The 19354-nt window shown below is 52.8% G+C and overlaps 1 protein-coding gene across 1 annotated transcript in view; it reads left to right on the forward strand.

The window, feature by feature from the left end:
• Ephb2 (EPH receptor B2) overlaps positions 1-19354 on the forward strand; it is a 117326-nt gene that overhangs the window by 67073 nt on the left and 30899 nt on the right. The window contains exons 3-4 of the mRNA XM_038333342.1: positions 12020-12175; positions 13784-14119. Coding sequence (XP_038189270.1) covers positions 12020-12175; positions 13784-14119 — 492 coding nt within the window. The remainder of the gene's footprint in view (positions 1-12019; positions 12176-13783; positions 14120-19354) is intronic.

The raw sequence follows: 19354 nt of genomic DNA on the forward strand, positions 1-19354 counted from the left end.
GTTTCCCATGGATGGGACTGAGTGACATTGAGCCTGTTTCTCATCTGGAGAATGACTCGTAGAGTGGCAAATCCAGTGTCCTGGCATGGCTGGGACAGAAGTTCCTGGTGGAAAGGCATTTCTAGGACATCACTGTTCCTTCTGTCTGGGGCCACAGAGTAAGAACAGACAGGTACTCGGCACCCGGTACTCTCCCTCCAACTTACATCCCTGACTCAGATAAATTCCCACAACACCAAGGTTGGTTATATCTCTTTCCTTCATGTTTATTTATTTTTGGGACAGTGACTCTCTTTAGCCCAGAGGCTGGCCTTGAACTAGTGATCTTTTTGCCTCTGTCTCCCAAATGATGGGAGTACAAATGGGGCACCACTATACCGTGCCGAAGTATTAACTTTAACTTATTTATTTTGAATCAGCGTTTCATATAGCCTGGGCTGTATAGCCAAAAATGTCCTTAACTCCTCTGAAGCTCTGGGGTTACAGGCAAGCACCCATCGCTCCCTGTCTGTGCCATGCTGAGGTATTGAACTAAGGGCTTTGTGCGTCTGGGCAAGTCTCTACCAACTGAACCGCATCCTGGTTTTATTTATTTGTTCTTGTCTTTCCCTTTGTTATGTCGGGGTGCAACACAAGGCCTCGTGTGCTAGGCAAGTGCTGTCACTAACTTCCCCTCAGCCAAGGTGTTGTTGCCTTTTAACTGTCATGGTTCCTCCAGCGCTTGCCCTGGTTTCCCCTCCCAGCCCTCAAGCCTCTGCCCTCAGCCATCACAGCAGGGCACATTGTTTCCGTGGTTCCTTACCTCTTCCTTTTGTCTCACTCCTTAGCCGCTCCCTTCTGTGAGGGCAGGGTCCACAGCTCCTCTCTGTAGCACTAGCACCTGGCCCAGGCTAAACGGTTTATACAGTGGTATATACAAACCATTTAGGACTTTTATGGAACATTTCTAATGGAGTTAACAGTGACGCATGCGTAGAGATGCAGAAAGAGAATTGTTCATTCTCCGTCATGAACAAGGTGCTGTTCATGATGAGGCCCTTGCTGGGCCTCAGTTTCCCTCGCTGTCAAACGAGACTAAAGAGAGAAAAAAAAAAAACTTTTTCTTGAAGTCTGTTTGACTCTGAATGATGACTCGGGAAGGGACAAGGGACAGAACACCGCGTGACAGGCTGAAGAAGTCACCTGCCAGGAATCTCCCTCACTCTGTCAATGTCACCACTGGCCTGGAAAAAAACTAAAACAAAATATCCACCCCACACAGGCCAGGGCCTGTGAGCTGACACTCCCGCCCCAGCCCACTGACAGAGTCTGAAAGGTGCGTAGCAGCTGCCTCCCCGGGTGTCCCGGACTTTGTTGCCTTAACCCAGCTCACCAAGCAGGTAAAAAATTCCAGACATGTTCTCTGCTGACAGCTAATTGTGTCCTTTATTAATGAGCCTGGCTTTCTTGGGGCGGGCGTAAGAGGGAGGCTAGCCTCAGCCCAGGGTTCCCTCAGGTGGGGCCAGGACCAGATTTCTGGGTACAGTGGCAGAGGGACTACTGCAGGAGGTGACCCAGAGAGAGCGCTCCAGCTGGAGAGGGGAAGGAGCCTCCTTAGGACCCCCAGCCACAGCAGGGGTGACAGCGGCAATGGAGTGTTACAGGGACTTTGGAATCTGGCGGCCCAGGGTCTTGATCTCAGTGTGGTCACCGAGGTACAGTGAGTCACGCAAAGGGCAAAGGATATTGACAGCTTGCCCATTCTGTCACCAGGCCTGGCACACCAGGCCCCATCTCTGTGACCTATTTCACCGCGTGGCAATACAGCAGCCAAATGTGCCTGGGGGCTTGGGGCCGGCCCTGCCAGATGTGTCAAGCTTTCTGGATACATCCGGCTTCCCCGTGGGCACATGGTGATTATTATTTAACAGTAACATTCCAGCAGCCAGTGAGTTCCAGCATTGGGCGGCACCATCTAGAGATGGTTGTCGTACAGAGTCTCCGGCTGGGGGTGAGGGGACACCCAACCCTTCCTTTTCTCAGAAGGATGTTTGTAGTAGGTGGTGTTAACTCAATAATAGGAGAAGGACTTGAACCAGGTGGACAGATCGGCGTGTGCAAAGGCCCTGAGGCTAGAGGGATACTAGAAGAGAAGTCCATTAAGGAAGAGGGGACCTTCTGGGTTACTGATTTTATTTTATTTTATTTATTTATTTTTACTCCAAGTGAGGTGGGTGTTTTGTTCATGAGCAGAACTTCCTGAGCTGTTTCCTGTTCTTTGGGCTCTCTATACCCACCCACAGCCCCCACCCCACCTACAGCCTCACCCCTACTCCCACCCCTACTCCCACCTACAGCCCCATGCCTTCCCCCACCCACCCCTACCCCCACCACAGTATGGAGAGCTGCCAGCAGCTCCTAAACATAGAGTGGAAGGGAGGACAAGGACAAAAGCCAGAAACGTTGTCAGGAGGCTGCCTGCACGGTCCTGTGCCTCCTCTGTCTCTCTTTTTCTCCACGGTAACTGACAGTGTGGTCTTAGATAAGGTGCCAGCCCTGTCTGTGTGGTGGAGTCCACAGTCGTAAAGCAAGGTAGGTACTTAGACAGCACATCCTAAAAGCTCTGTGAATTTGATTCCCCCAGACCCCTTCCTGCCTCTCCAGCACCGCCTACCTCCCAAGAGCCTTGAACTTCATGCTTCAGCAGGCCCTGCACTATTCTGAGTCCCTGGCGCACACGCTACGCCATTTCCCACCCCCTGGCCTCCACACAGCCTCTGCCCCCACCTCCGCCTGCGAAGTCCTCTCCCACCTGTACCTCCCGTCTAAGCAGACCTGTAGCTTAAAGGACACTTTCTGCAGGGCATCTGCTCTCTCCATGCTCCTGGGCAATGTCCCCTGATAGAAAGAAGTAGGTGCAAGGTTAGAGCTGCCTTCCAGTCCAGCTGCAGCATAAACTAGCCAGATGTTCAGCCTCTGTTTCCTCATCTCTCTCCCCCTCAGGGCCAAGAAGAAGATGCAGTGGTATCCTAAGCTCCTGCCCTGTACCTGGCAGCTGCTAGGACCCAGATCAGTCTCATTACAGAGGAAAGACAAAGAATGGACATCTACTAGGGTGATCGTGATGGCTAGTGTAGCCCCGGATCCCTGGCACAGCTCCAGCTCTGCCCCCTCCCATAACCTGCAGCCCAGGGGTCTGGAGTGTTGTTCAACCCTCCTGTCCATGCCTCCCTCCTCCACCAGGGCCTGGTCAGCCTATGCACCAAAGCCTGCAGCAACCACAACCACACGGCCCTTAGAATTGTCCTTAATTGCTTCAGTGCAGGGAGTCACCCTGCAGGCAGATAATTAAAAAGTTCAGAGCTTGATTAATTGAGAGGAAATTGGAGGAATGGGGCTGCCTGCTGGGTGGGTAGGAGCTCTGGCCTCTTGGTGGGGAGCTGGGATATCTTGAAAAGAAGGAAGGCTGTCAGGGACCCGAGGCCTGACTTAGGGTCTGGGAACTGAAAAACCTGAGCTGTCAAATGTCCCCAGTCCAGCTTTGCACGCCGTGGGATCCCATGTCTAGCTTTCTCAAACTCTGTGAACTCTGCATGCCACCAAGAAGATCAGGCGACATGAGCCGTCAGACTTGGAGGGAACTGTGGCAGAGTACTGATTCTGTGCCAGGTGGCTCAGGGACTTTCCTCAAGAGGTTCCCAGCAGGTAGAGCAAAAAGGTGGGATTCTTAGTGAGCCAGTTGCCAGGGGCATGGGAAGGGGTTTGGGGAATCAAAGTGGCTCAAAGACCCTGGTCCACAGGTAAGCTAGCCTTAAGGGTAAGTCTTTACCTTCCAGGACTGTACTCAGCTCTCAGGCCCTTGGCTATGTGTGATGTTTCATAGGCCACTTCTTTTCCTCATTATCCTTCACTTTGAAAATGGGGACACCAATAGCCAGGCCTGGTGGTCTAGATCCGTCATCCCAGTTACTTGGGAGGTTGTCACGGAAGGATTGTAAGTGTAAGGCCTATCTGGGCTATAGAGTGAGTCTTAAAAGAAAAATTAAAAATAAGACCAGGGGTGCAGATCAGTGGTAGAGTGCTTGTCTCGTGCACGCAGGCTCCCGGGCTCAGTTTTGCAGAAGAATAAAATGGGGGTGTCACCTCCTTGTGTACAGGACAGTCGTGAGCCAAGTGTGGCTGGAGAAGTTCCTGCCCAGCTCCAGGAATAGCTGGGCCCACAAGGATAGCGAGGAAGCTGTATCCCTGCCTGCCGAGAGCTTCCGTGTGGCTTCACAATCGTGTTGGAGGACCCAATTGGGCAACCTGCCTGACTTGGTCCAGGAGACTCACTGCTAGTTAATCTGGGTGGTAAAAGCAGGGAACAGCAGAGTATCAAAGTCCCTATGCCCAAGGCTAACTGGAACCCTTCTGCTCAGCTCAGCCACAGGGACTCCACCAGCCCCTCCCTGACCCTGGCTGCATGGAGACCAGCCTTCTCTCCGTACAAAGTGAAAAGATGAAGCCCCGTGTTGCCTGCAGCTAGAGTCTGGCAGCCGGGGGGGGGAGGGCAGGGGGGGGTCAAAGGTGTGGTCTCTCCAGCACCTGCCTTACCAGGCACAGAACTAAAGAAATGGCCTGGCTCCTGATCCAGCCACCCATCTCTGTTCTCAGAATTCTTACCTAGCAAATTCTTTTCCACACCTGGATCCTGGAACTTTCCAAGACAGTCAAGGAAGCCACTGCTTCACAGACCCCAGAACCTACCCCTGTTTTCCTCCACTGCATCAGGTGAAGAAGCTGGCTGAAGGAAGGCATGGAGCAGCCCCAACCTGGGCCTTTGGTCTCAGTGTTGTAGTTGGGGTAGATGCCTGTAGCCCAGCCTGAACTTCTGAGGACAGGGGCTGTGTCCGCTGCCCTGCGTCTCCAGGCTTGGTGCAGCAGGCAGCGGCTGGTGAGTGCAAATCCTAAACCTGATGCCAGAAGTCCTATTCTAAGAAGCTTTTCTAAGGCACAAAACAATTTAGAATACTGTGTCAAATGCCCTTCAGGTGATGTATGTAAGGTGTGTGTGAACATGAATGAATTCATGTTCAGACTTGGGTCTCAAGAGCTCATTGCATTTGCAAATATTCTACAATCTGAAATCTGAAATACTTCCGAACCTATGTTATTTCCAGCAAGGGTGGCTCTGCCTCAGCCACGACAGCGAGCACTGTTTTATACGTAGCACAGAGCCAGCACCGTTCCAAGGCCTGTACTACTCACTCATTTAATTTCCCCCAACAAATTCAAGTTCCATATTATCATTATTCTCATTGCGCTCTCATGAAGTAAGGCCTGAAAAGGTCAGGTAATTTGCCTGAGGTCACACAGTTAATGAGGGGTAGGACCAGACCTGCATCAGCTCGACAGTCCATGCCCAGATTCCGACTCATCAGAGCTCTCTGCTCAGGGAGGGGAATGACAGGTAGAATGTGTGTGTGGCAGAGGGAGACATTCTACAATGTCACCAAGAGCCTTCTGCCCAGAGTGCTCCCAAAAAAAAAAAAAAACTCTTTCCAAGTACCGCCCCCCAAGCCACCTAACACATCAGGCCAGACTAAGCAGTTGATTCCAAATGGCATGAATTGTCTTTGGGACTAAACCAGCATCCCCCTCGAAGAAGGGGGCAGAAGTGGCAGGCCAGCTACCAAGGATCACTTGGTGCCAATTAGCAAGCCCACCATGCCAGGCCCAGATGGAGCCCTGCCTCGACCGGGTTGGGCCTTATTTGGTCAATTATCACCTATCCCCGGAGCCCAGGGGGCAGGCAGGGAGAAAATCTGCTTCCTTGCAGTTCCCCTCCCGTCTCCGGCCGGCTGCCATCCGCTCGCCTGGCGAAGCACTCTGGGCATGGGCATCTGCAGAAGAAGGCAGGCGCAGACTGCCTAGGCTGATGTCCCAGGCTAGAGGGCAGAGCTCTGCCTCTGTCCTGCTGGATGACTGTCCTCAATAGACAGTCTCCAGCTCTGGCACTCGACTCCTGACCCTGCGACCATTTCCCTAACCGGTGGTATTTGAGTTCAAGGATTCAGAATTACTCAACCTTAGAAGTCCAACTCCAGCCCTGCCATTTTTGATTTTCTAGCTACTTGACTTTAAGGTGGCCAGTTATTCCTTTGAGCCTTAGTGTGTGTGTGTGTGTGTGTGTGTGTGTGTGTGTGTGTGTGTGTTGGCGTGTTCCTGCCGGGGCGCACATGTGGAGAGGTCAGAGAACAACCTGCTAGGATTAGTTCTATCCTTCCACCAAGTGGGCCTCAGGAATCAAACTCAGGCTGACCCACTGAGCCATCCTGCTGGTCCCCAGTTTCCTTTTTTATAAAGTCCAAATGATAACTTCACCAGACACTGATGTGCAGTGACATCAATCAAATGAATGAGTCCAGCCACACCGGGCTGAGCACTGACTCGGACCCTTGAAGGCTCTGGGCAGCCGCAGTTCTGCTGTCAGAGCTTGCTGGTGGCTTGGAGCCCCCAGAGTCACAGAGAACCGGCCCTGAGTTCGGGAACTTTGTGTATCTCATCCATCTGACCTCTGGAAGCTGCTCATCCTTCCAGTGGCATTGGCTGGCACACCTACTGTGTGCAAGGTGCTATGCTTGGCACACCTACTGTGTGCAAGGGGCTGCGCTCGGCCCTACCCCATCCACCACTCACCAGCCAGGAGTCACCTCACCCGGCCGGGACTGGCTCTGGTTTGTATCAGGGAGCTTACAAGACAACTGTGCATGTCTCTAACAGCACAGTGGCCCTGGTCTCGGGCCGGTCACCTGGAGTTGGCTCTCGGGGAAGCACACACAGTACTCGAACACAAATGTGAGTCAGGGCTTCTCACTTGCTAACCAGCTGGTTGGGGGCAGAACAGGTTGGTGATGGCCGGCTGCTGGGCAGAAATGGGGGGAAAGCAGTACAGAAATGCTCTGAGGAGAAGGAGTAGGCTCTGCAGACAGGATGCCAAAGTACCTGTGAGTGGCTGTGAAGTGGCCCCTCAAGCTAAAGTGTCTGATGGGGTCAGGGGTGGAGATGTGGATCTGTTGGTAGAGTGTTGTTGGTCTAGCAGACACAAAGCCCCAGGTTTGATCCCTAGCACCGAATAAATCAGGTGTGGTGGCACAGGCCTGTTATCCTGTCACTCAGGAGGTGGGTGTGGGATTAGAAGTTCAAGGTCATCTCCCTCCCCAGCTACACAGTGATTTCAAAGGATGGGCTACAGGAAAAACGAAAACAAGTGGCCAGTGGGACTCCAGCACTCCTGGCTGGCCTCAGACTTGGGAATGTGGGGACTCGGGACTTTGAATTTAAGAACTGGTCACCCTAGCAGACAGGCCCGGAAGACAGAAAGAGTACATGACAAACATGAGTCCGTCTGCACACTGAAGTGGTCTGATGGGTCACGAAGATGCCGGTGGCCCACATCCCTCCCTGCTTCTCTGTCCAGTGAGGATGTATTTCTCCATTGAACCAACAATACCTCCTGGGGTCCCACTGAGGCTGGGAGCTTCTTTAGCATCTCCAGCATGGGACCTGCAAGCCCCCTGGCCGCTGCTGTCTAATGCTGATTCAAGCTGAGGGTCGCTGAAGGGAAAGAGTCTGAGGCAGAGGCCAGCATTGCTTTGGCCCTTTAAAAACGTCAAAGAGCCGGGCGGTGGTGGCGCACGCCTTTAATCCCAGCACTCGGGAGGCAGAGGCAGGCGGATCTCTGAGTTCGAGGCCAGCCTGGTCTACAAGAGCTAGCTCCAGGACAGGCTCTAGAAACTACAGGGAAACCCTGTCTCGAAAAACCAAAAAAAAAAAAAAATAAAAAAATAAAAACGTCAAAGATTCACAGTAGTCTAGCTGGCCTTCCTAAGGCGGTAGGTAACCTTTGGGTAAAGTAAGCCTAGCACCAGGCAGGGGGTACAGCCTAGCAGAGGCCCGAAGTGAAACCCACGAGGCCTGGAGCCCCATGGAGGTTGGAATGGAGGAAGTAGCCAGGAGACGCTTGGAGCTGACTCCTTGGGCCTCATGGATCTGATCTGAGTTAAACAGTATTTAGCCACTGAACGGCTGTGCAGCAGATCCCTGCCGTGTCTGTGGAGAGCTGGGGCGGGGGACAAAGGTTGGACAGGGAGGCCCCTGGGCACTGGGCACTGCTCAGGTTCAGATGCTTGCTCTGCACTCAGGCCTGAACTCTTGCATGTGACAACCAAGGATTGGGGCTTGGGAGCCAGCCCAGACCTCTCTTGGGGGTCAGGGGAGGAGGGGGAATCTGAGTCTCAAGAGCTTTGACTACTTCTCTCTAGGCCTTAGTTTCCCCAAATGCCAATAGAAGCCTTGAATTACTATTCTTCCCCCTGTTCTGTTCATCCATCTGGACGACTGGCAAGGCCTCCCGGGTAAACAACCCACCAGACACATGGATTCATAAGAAAGCCATGAAGACAGGCACTCAGGGAGACTTCCTGGAGCAGGTACCATTGGCCTAGTGACCAAAGGAGGGCACCACATGTGAGTGAGTGTGGAGGGACACGGGGTGGACATCAAGGTAGGAGAGATGGGCAGCGCCCCAGCTTGAAGTCTATGGGACCCTGAAGATCTTGGACTCCTTGAGGTGGCTCTTGGGACAGCAGCTGCCCAGTGAAGCGTTCTGCACACACCTCTGAATTCACCTGCTCAGAGGAGCTCATCCAGGGGTTTTAGTGCATTCACGGAGCAGTGCAAACACCACCACAATCGATTTCAGGATGTGCTCATCGCCCCCAAAGTAAGCCTGTTACCCATTAGGAGCCATTTCCCATTCTCCCCTGTCCCCTGCCCTTGGCTGCCACACATCGACTTCCTGTCTCTTCAGATGCGGCTCTCCTGCACCTCTTTCCTATAAATGGAATCATACTTTTGTGACCGGCTTCTTTGAGAGAGAACAATGTTTTCAAGGTTCCCCAGTGGGAGCACAAACCCGGGCTTCGTTCCTTTTTGCAGCCAAATAATATTCCATTGTCTGCTGCTGCTTCTCTTTCTGTAACATGGAACAACTTGTGTTTTAGAAAGCTGGCTGGGGAGGTTGGGCAGGAGGAGGCCAGATGGTCCTACAAGGCCAAGGAGTGGGTGGGAAAGAGCTTTCTAGATGCCTGCAGGGGTGGGAGCTGGCCAAGAGGCAGGCTGGGTCCCTACTGTGGAGGGAAGACCTGGTAATTGAGTGGCTGCAGGGGGTGGGAGGAGAGGAGGTGCAGGCAGGGAAAGGGGTACTCCTGGTGACCCGGTGGAGAATGAGGCGACCTCCCAGGTTGAAGAAGAGAAGGTTTGAGGAAGTTCAGAGACTGAGGGTGGTTGGAGGGGAGGTGGCTGAGGAACCGGCTAGGATCAGGCTGGCCTGGGACACAGTAGCCCAGCACAGCAGCTGGGAAGGTGGTCCAGATGGCTGGCATGGTACAGAGGGGAGAGAGCAGCCACCTGCCAGGCAGACGGGAACTGGCCAGCAGATGGAACAGGCACTGAGCACTGTACACACTCCGATGAAAGAGCCAGGAGGAGCTCAAGCTAGGGGCCAAATCCATGGGCTTCCTTAGGGTAGTTCTAGACCCTTCCACAAGCCTTCATGTTCCCACGTACAGAGAAGTACACAAACTCTGATAGGCTAGCCCTGAGAGGTGTCAGTCTGCAGCCGCTATGGCTGTGACACTCCAGGATTCCTGGACCATGCCGAGAGAGTAGCCCTATTATACTCCACTGCAGCGAGAACTCGTGAGTGAGGAGTCTGGGTCACAAAGCCAGAGCTGCAGAGGTGTCCAGAGAGTGTCTAGAGTAGCAATAGTTGATCCGCCTCCTCTCCACCAACACTTGGGTATGGTGGATAGAAAAGGAAGTCAGTCTGGACTCTAAGATGCCGAGGGAACAGAGGAGCCAGATGGCCTGGGGCTGACCCCAGCTCTGCTGCCAAAGCCCCATCCTGAGACAGTGCCTCTCCCTCTTCGTGGTTTCATTCCCGTGCCTGGATGCGAGAGAGGCAGGGTGACTGTTAGCCTCAGTCAGCTTCCAGAGAGGGGAATGGCCAACTCCTTAGGACAGAGCTACCTCTCCAGGGGACTCGGAACTGTTGCTGTATGCATGTTGGTACCATGGGAACCTCCTTGGTGCTGTCATTTGGAGCCTGGCTGTTTGTGATGAAGAACCCTTGTGTTCCCTTAGAGCCAGGGTAGCATTCGATTAGCTCGATCACCATCTTTACTGACCTGTGTCCTGGAAGCCAGCAGGAGAGGCAGGCCTGAGAGGGACTGTTTCCCTGTGTCTGTAGGGAGTTGTAGTCGGGTTGGTACAGAGCAGAGCCCCTTCTCTGCCCTGTGCCTGGTGCTATGTTCCATGTAACTCCATAGCCATATGTGTGGCAGGAAATTTTTCTCACCAGTCAGGACGTTGCAGTCCAGAGAGGTCAATTAACTCATCCAAGGTCACGCAGCAGCTTGGTTTTGAACTAGGTGAATGTGTGTCTAATGCCAAGATTGCTCCAACCCCCTTGTACAGATATGAACCAGCAGGATGTTCTCAAGGGCGCTAAGTGCTGTTGCCCTGTTTCATGGACACAGAAGTGGGCTAGGTCACTGGTCACACTACACACCCAGGTGGATAGGGGGTTCTCCAGGCGTCCTGCTTCCTAAACCGTGTTCACTGCTATCCTAACTTCGTAATTCTCTAAAGTTCTCTTCCCACTGAAGCAGGCAGCTTCAGGAAGCATTTATAAAGCATTTGCTGAATACCAACTTGTTAGTTAGGCAGAAGCCAAGCAGTGGTCACTCAGTGCGGCTTCAGTTCTGGGGCAGCTGAGAAAATGGCCAGGAAACCCTGTCCGTGGCTCATTATGGCAGGAGGGTAAAGCCTTTGGAATTCAGATTTTTGTTTCAAGCCCCAGAAAAGGCAGGGTCTCTGACCTGGAGGCTCAGCTGGCAGAAGATGAATTGCTAAGACTAGGACTTGAAAAACCCCAAACACCCAGGGCTGGAAAGACAAACTAGGACGATGTATGTTAGCCGTCTGTATACAAGGAAATGGATGTTCAGAGAGATGCAGTCGCTTGCTGAAAGTCACACAGCACCCAGACATGAAACCAATGTCTTCCAGATGAAGACCCCTGGCCTGTAGGTGAACTAGCAGCGTCTCATCCCAGGGAGTTTTTCCTCTGAAGTTCTTTCCCATCCACCTCCTCAGAGACTGAGAGAGACAGAGCCCTGCCAGCAACCTCTGGATTCCCTTCCTGGGCCAGCAGAAATGGGCGGGTGGATTTGAAACCACCCACACTCCCGTGGCTGCCTGCAATAGAACCTAACCCATGCATGCCCTGGCTGCAAGGCTGCTGCTCATCAAGAGCCTGCCGTCATGCCGCTCTGGAGTGCCAGGTGCTAACTGAGTGTGGGCACTGCCCCCTCAGGCTGAACCTGGTACTGCAAACCCCTTTTATTTTTAACCCATTGGCCAAGCTACATAATGCCTAACCTGGCATGGGTTATATCGGGCGTCATACGTATGTGTGCAGAATGCTCACCTTAGGACGGACGGCACTTTTACAAATAAGGAACCTGCATCGCAGATTGTTTAAACCACTTGCCCAGAGCGACACAGACAGGGACTCAGACTCAGGTCTGTGTGACTCCAGCAGTGTCCCCAGCACGTACCAAGTCATTCACAATGCTGTCTCACTGCCCAGGATTCTGTAACAAAATCGTTGTCTGTGATCTAGAGCCCTATTACCTAGTTCCAGGCTAGTTAGCAGCTAACCAGGTTAGGAATCCAGACTATGCCGAGCCCCTCCAGGCTGAGGTACAGGACAGTGGGGGAGATGGCTGAGGGTGTTCAATCCACAGGCAACTTCAGAGACAACAATAACAGCTCCTCTGGAAACCCTGAGCCAGCGCCAGACTGCAAAGCTGCACCTGAGACCCCAGAACTTCGGGAGCCGGGTCCCCAGGACCATGGCCAGGGGTCCCTCATGTTGCAGCCTCTGTTCATCTCACCTGGCCTCCTCGGTGACCCTCCCTGTGTTCTCTCCCAGGTTGTCCATCGGGAACCTTCAAGGCCAACCAGGGGGATGAGGCCTGTGCCCACTGTCCCATCAACAGCCGCACCACCTCTGAGGGCGCCACCAACTGTGTATGCCGCAACGGCTACTACAGGGCTGACCTGGACCCCTTAGACATGCCTTGCACAAGTACGTCCGCCCCCCCCCAACCCCAGTCCGCTCACGGGAAGGCTCAAAGCAAGGGGGATGGCTGCAGAGCAGTCGGGTGCCTGGCGGAGGGAGCAGAAAGCCATTCCCAGGTCTGCACTACACGTTGGCATCCGGCCTCCACCCCCTTCCACTCAGTCACATGGAGGAGAAAGTCAAGGTCTTGATTCACAGAAGGACAGGAGGAGGCTTGGCAGAAGAGCCAGGTGACACATGCAACAGAGGCTGCATGGTGCCCAGGCTGCAGCTGCAGCCTCAACCTCAGGTCAAAGGTCAACGTACTCTTGGAAAACAGCAATGTTCTATCCCCTACGTGGTCAGTGGTGACATTCACAGAGCTGACGCCAGGGGCTTAGACCACACAGACCTATTCTGTCACGTGAAAGGTGAATTCATGATGGCCTCTCAGGCATCTGGCTTTCCCCTTTAAGGTCACTTCTTCTAGCGCAGCTACTGAAATTCCAGCTGCCTCTGTCTGTCTGTCTGTCTGTCTCTCTCTATCTCTGTCTGTCTGTCTGTCTGTCTGTCTGTCTCTCTGTCTTTCTCACACACACACACATGCACAGAGAGAGAGCAGCAGCAGCAGCAGCAGCAGAAAGGAGAAAAAAACTTGACATAACCATCTATCTCCATTTTAAGACCCAACTCTAGGGAGATCGGGGTGATGGCTTAGTGGGTAAGGGCCCTTTGCTCTGCAAGCATGAGGACCTGAGTTCAAATCCCTTACAAGCATATAAAAGGCCAGGCACTTAGGAAGTGGAAAATGGCTGATCTCAGGAGCTAGCTGGCCAGCCAGCCTAGTACAATAGTGAGCTTCCAATTCACTGAGAGACCCTGCCTCAAAGCAAGGCAGAGAATGATCCAGGAGGATATTTGATACCCTTGCTTCAACCCCCACATGGTCACACACACACATCCATGTACTCACATGCATGCATCACACCCACACAGTCACATTATGCACATATACACATACTTAATGCCTGCACACATACACGCATATACATCCATACACTCATGTGCATGCACACATAAACACACATAAAATACACTACTCAGCAACTTCTGCTCTTGATCAGTGGGTTGATCAATCACAAAGGCTGGGAAGTGTAATCTTTCAGGTACACAGATTACCTCCCTCAGTGAAACTGGGTTCTGCTGTAAAGGGAAAGGGCCAGCAAGTTGGCTCCATGAGTGAAGAGGCTTGCCCTGAAAGCCTGGTGACCTGAATTCAATCGGAAGAACCCACATAAAGGTGGGAAGAGAGAAGCAGCCCCACACTGTTGGCCTTATCTCGCTGGAGCACATGCATAACACACAGGAAGGAAGGAAGGATGGAAGGAGAGACGATAGTATGTAGGTGTCACCCCAAACATGAAAACACCATCCCCAGGAACAAATACTAACGAGGCTGGAGCCTGGAGGGAAGCAGGTATTGATTCTCAGCAGGATGGCATGTTCTAGAAGCTTCTTTGGGTAAATGGAAATATTTGGAGGTAGCCTTTTTAGGGGGCCGGGGCTGAGGGAGGCAGTGGGCATGGAGTGGGGAAGTACCCACAGCCTCCACTGACCCCCTTGTCCCCTCCATAGCTATTCCATCTGCGCCCCAGGCTGTGATTTCCAGCGTCAATGAGACATCCCTCATGCTGGAGTGGACCCCACCCCGAGACTCGGGGGGCCGCGAGGATCTGGTCTACAACATCATCTGCAAGAGCTGCGGCTCAGGCCGGGGCGCCTGCACCCGCTGTGGGGACAATGTGCAGTATGCACCCCGCCAGCTGGGCCTGACTGAGCCGCGCATCTACATCAGTGACCTGCTGGCGCACACGCAGTACACCTTCGAGATCCAGGCTGTGAATGGTGTCACTGACCAGAGCCCCTTCTCACCCCAGTTCGCCTCTGTGAACATCACCACCAACCAAGCAGGTGAGCCCCGAGGGTACAGGGGAAGGGACTGTCACTCCATGCTGCATCGTGCCCTGATGTTCCTAGGAGATTACTGGGGCCGTCTCTCTTTCAAGGCTGTTTCTGCGCTAAGATGGTTGTGTCTATTCATCATCTTAGCACTGAGGAAGCTGAAGCAGGAGGATCTTGGATTTGAGGCTAGCTTAGGCTGCATAGTAATATCCTGTCTCCAAAAATCAACAGTTAGGGCTGGGGTGTAGCTCAGTACTAGAACACTTGGCTAACAGGTATAGGACCTAGATTATTTGATTCCTGACACTTAAAAAAAAAAGAGGCTTGCCTGTGCTTCAGCACTCCCAAGAGGACAAAGTGACCCTCTGCCCTCGGGTTTATAATAGTGGCTACCTCTTATGGTGCACGCGTCACAAGACCTGGCATGCGGTGGCTTAAGGAAGAAGAGTTGAGCCATGCAGATCATGGGTGTCTGGTCCACGGAACTCTTGACCCACGTGTCTCCCTACTCTGCCCATACTGAGTCAGGAAGGAGAGAGGAGCCCCAGGACATGGTGCAGCTTGATCCAGGTGGGTGGGAGTGGCTGGGCTTGGTTGAGTGGCCTCCTGGGTCCACTGAATGTGAGATGTCATCTCTGCAGCCTCAGGGTAAAGTGGTGGTGGCAGATCTGAGGGACTTCCAGGAGTGTCCATTGATGCTTCCTAGGACACTTAGCCCTGTCCAGCCTAACCCCAGCACAAGTTTGATCCTAGGTGCGACTCTCCAGAACTCCTCTTTGTCAATACTCTTTGTGGTTTTATGATATGCTTCCATGGTCCACCCTGCATCCCTTCAGATAGAAGGGTGCCAAGCAACAGTCCCTGATCCCTTCAGGAACACCCTACACTGTGGACTCCGTGGAACAAACAAGGTGATTATGGTACCATGGAATAGACAGTGTATGTCCCTGGTGTATTATGGTACCATGGAGTAGACAGTGTGTGTCCCTGGTGTATTATGGTACTGTGAAGTAGAACAGTGTGTGTCTCTGGCATATTATGGTACCATGGATAGACAGTTTGTGTGTGTCCCTGATGTATTATGGTACCATGGAGTAGACAGTGTATGTCTCCGGTGTATTATGGTACCGTGGAATTGACAGTGTGTGTCTCCGGTGTATTATGGTACCGTGGAATTGACAGTGTATGTCTCTGGTATATTCACTCAGCAACTTTTGCCGAATAACAAGCTCTTCCCTCAACAGAACTACAGCCTACGGAGGAGGAAAAAGCTACTCCTCAGCTTGCCCTTCCTGGGAAATACCCAGATCCTGGAGGCAGACATTCAGGGTAGACCAGGAAGGCTTCCTGGAGGAGGTGGACTGTTGCAGCCATAGTTTGTAGAACTAAGGGAACCCAGGACAGTGATGGAAGGGACCTCAAGGGAGAAAGGGGACCCACTGCATCCCTAGGCACTGTGATGAGAGTTGGAGAGGTCAGGGCTAAGGGACTCTGGTGCTTGAGTGTGACTGTGGGTCTGTGTTCCATGTCAGAACATGTGGCCCTACCGTTCCATGTGTTTTGATAACTATGTTTTTAAGATATCTGCCTGGAGCCCTGTAGCTTATCTGCATGTGCCTTTGTGAGCATGTGTGTGTTCAGCCCTGGGGAATGGAAAGGACCTATATTTGACCATAAATGTGACTCTACTGTCTGTTTTTGTGTCTGAGAAGGAGTATGGCTTCTCATGGGACTGTGGGATGTAACTGAGTGAAGATGTGAGGGGGTGTATCAGTCAGCTACTGAGATGATAATGCTAAGTAACAAATGTACCCCAAATCCAGTAGTTTAGAACAGTGAACTACTATAAGAACTTAGAGCTATCCTTAGATTGGGGTCAAGAGGGGTAAGATACCTTACAGAACCGTTGGCCAAGATATCCAACAGCCCATGGGGCTCAGTGGTGAGTCTCTCCATCTTGAGAAAACTCAGCTGGAACCCAAGCTACATCAAGGGGAGGGAACAATGTTTTTCACTGGGAGAAGGTAGAAAGGAAGTTTTTAGAGCTCTTCCTAGGCTCTGGAGTCCTCCCCAGCACCTACTGGGTATCCAAGATAGAGGGAAAGCTGTTGCTAAGAGCTTTAGCTGCAAAGAGTGGTGCCTGGGCTGCTGAAAAGGGTCTGTCCTGTCTCAAACTGGACATGCTCAGAGAAGGGAGTTCAGGGGAGGGCACAGAGGGGAGAGGCTTCTAGAAGGAGGGCTTGGGAAAGCCCTCAGGATTGAAAAACAGAAGGAAGGGCTAGGGAGATGACTCAGGAGGTTAAGTACTGTGTAGGTATAAGGACCCGAGTTGAGTCTCCAGAACCTACATAAAAACCAAGTGCAGTGATCCAAGCTTCTAACCCCAGTGCCAGGGAGGTAGAGACAGGAGGATCCTCAGAGTTCACTGGACAGCAAGTCCCAACTAATAAGAGACCTGGGTGGACAATTCCTGATGAATGACCCAAGGTTAACTTCTGGGCTCACATGAAGGAACACATAAACAGAAGGAGGACATGGCTTTCCATCCTAGCATTGATATTTGCTTGCTTATGTCCTAGTGTAATGGTCAGCTATTACTGCAATAGTGCTATGTAACAAAAACACCTCAAAACTCAGTAGACTAGAGAAACATTTGTGTTCTCCCTCACTGTGGGACCCTGTGGATCACTGGCTCCCCTTGTGGGGTCTGCTATGCTGAGCAGGCATCATCCATGCTGTAGGCTCTCTCTCCAGTCTCTTCTGTGACTCAGCACCATACCCAGGCTCATTTCTCTCCAGGTGAAGGGTGGGTGTGTATTCCTCAGCAGTCAGTCACAGCAAGTCCACGGCCAAGGCCAGCATTGAGGGGGTGGGAGGTGTGTTCTGCCTGCAGAGAGTGGGCCCTGCTGTTCCTGGGCAGAGAACCGGAGCCTGAGCCTTCTGTCACACCCACGAAGTCACTTCCTCACTTGGGTCTCAGTTTCCCCCACCAAACTGTACACTGCCAGTACCAGACAGGAGATTTTCAGAACTCAGGCTCCTGGTCTACATCCAGGCCTCCTGAGGCAGAGCCTAGGAGTGGCGTCTGATGTTTATCAAGGGCCTTGAGTCTTTCTTACTCTCAGATCCAAGAAACTTGAGTCCAGCTGAGCCCAGGTCCCTGGGCTTTACTCCTTCTCCTACTTCTGTCCGTTCCAAGCCCTCTGAAAAGCCCCTCATCTCACAGCCAAGCCAGAAGCTGGGCAGCCACATCAAGCCTTCCTGCAATACCAGTGAGTAGGCTGAGGCTCAGAGGCTGGGAGACGATCTTATCACTAAACGGCTCAGCTCTTGATTTAAACCTGGGACCACTGGACTCTGAGTCCAGCCTGGAACAAACGGTTCTGCCTGTAAGGACTGTGTACTGTGGGTACAAGGTAGAACATATACAGAGCCCGTGTCACAGCTTCCTGGGATGAGACCCGGGAGTACCCACCAGTGCAGACCACTGCCTTCTCAGGTGAGAGGCTTCCTGCATTAAATAAGCATTCGAGCTGGGCTCTGCCGGCTGGAGAGATGGGATGGATAGAGAGGAAGGTGTCCCTAGGGAGAGAAGTGCAGGAGGTAGTGGACAGAGGGTGTCCCCTGTTCCTCCTGCCGCAGGACCTTTGCACGTGTGACTCTGGCCTGCCTTCAGACCTGAGCTCATCACATTGACTGTCTTGACTCAGGCATCTCGTCCCAGCCCAGCGTCGGGGTTTCACATTCCTGCGGCTAAGATTTAGTTTTATGTCTCTGATCATTATGCATCTGTCTGTCTGCCCCACCATTACCGCCCACGTGCAGCGGTCTGCTTTTCCTCACAGAGACTGTTCCAGCACCCAGAAGGGGACACCCCACAGGGAGCTGTCCAGAAGCATTCTGCTGGTTCGGGGAAGTGTGCAAGGGGATGGGAGGGGGAGTTGTGCGAGGGGATCGGTTGGGGGGGGGGTTGTGCAAGGGAAAGGGCAACATGAAGAGATGGGTTGAGGGCGGCTGGTGATGCTGGAGACTGCAGAGAAACAAGGCAGGGACCTCAGGTCCAGACCAGTGCATTCAGTGGTGGGTTTTGGACAGACCCTAAAATTCAATTTATAAATATCTAGCTCACTGCCTTAAAAGGAAAAAGCCTTTCGTTTGGGCAAGCACTGGGCTGTGCTCACAGTCCCCTGGCACTCGCCGGGGCCAGAGCTGTCTTCTGACTTCATAAAGCCGTCACGCGCCTCCACCCACACTCTGCCTCTGTGGAGTGCCTTCTGCCCAGTCACAAGTGGCACTTGGGGACTGAGGAGGGAGGCTGGGCTGGGCTTTCCAGGGCTTGCGCTAGAAAAAAATGCCAAGTCGCATGCCCGGGCCCACCATCTAGGAATGAAAGACCCAGGTCTGGGCCCAGCTGTCAGAGCCCTTGGCTTCTGTCACACAGCCATCCTGCCCCTTCACACAAGAACACACAAGGGCAGCAAGACCACAGGACAAGGCAGACAACTTTCTGAGGAGGTGACGTTTATGTGGGCATCCAAATGAGAAGCAAGACAGCTGGGTAGCCGTGGAGGTGGAGGGGGAAACATCTCAAGTCACAAGGGCCAGCCAGTAAGTTCACGTCTGCTCGCTTTTCCCCCGTGGGCCTCCTTCCTTAGGTGAGGGATTCAGCTACTGTCCCCAGTGCCACCAGGCTGCATGGCACAGGCAGGTAAAACCTAGAGGTCCCCTGCATCAACACGAAGCCCATTACACTTGTTCAGTGCACGTGGATGCTCGGCCAGACCCTCATCCGTGCGTCTCATGGAGCTGAAAGGTCCTTTGGTAGTTTGATAGGTGAGAGCTGTGTCCTGAGTTAGGGACTTGCCTGCAGCCGTCATGGCAGGAGGCAGCAGGATCTGAATAATGTCGTCAGGGCCAGGGCTGGCAGGACAGCTGCAGACATGAGGCGGGTGAATCCGTTGGCTGTCCTCCTGTGTCCAGGTAGGCGACTGCAACTTTCAAAGTCAGAAGCGCTGAACAACTGATCCATTGGGGGCATGCTGGTCACATGGGAGAAAGGACAGCAATCTTTGTGTTTTCTGAGCTGAGGTCTCAGCTATAAGGAAGACCTCACTTCTCTGCCTCAGTTCCCCTGCCTGCAAAATGGGCTTTTGCTGAGGGCTAGAAGGATAAGCAGTTGGGTGCTAGCGTACCAGATCACCCCAGGCTTAGCTGGTTCTAGTTGCACACAGTAGAAGCTCACTG

Source organism: Arvicola amphibius, chromosome 6 (genome assembly GCF_903992535.2).
Source record: "Arvicola amphibius chromosome 6, mArvAmp1.2, whole genome shotgun sequence".
In the NCBI taxonomy this organism is placed as follows: Eukaryota; Metazoa; Chordata; class Mammalia; order Rodentia; family Cricetidae; genus Arvicola; species Arvicola amphibius.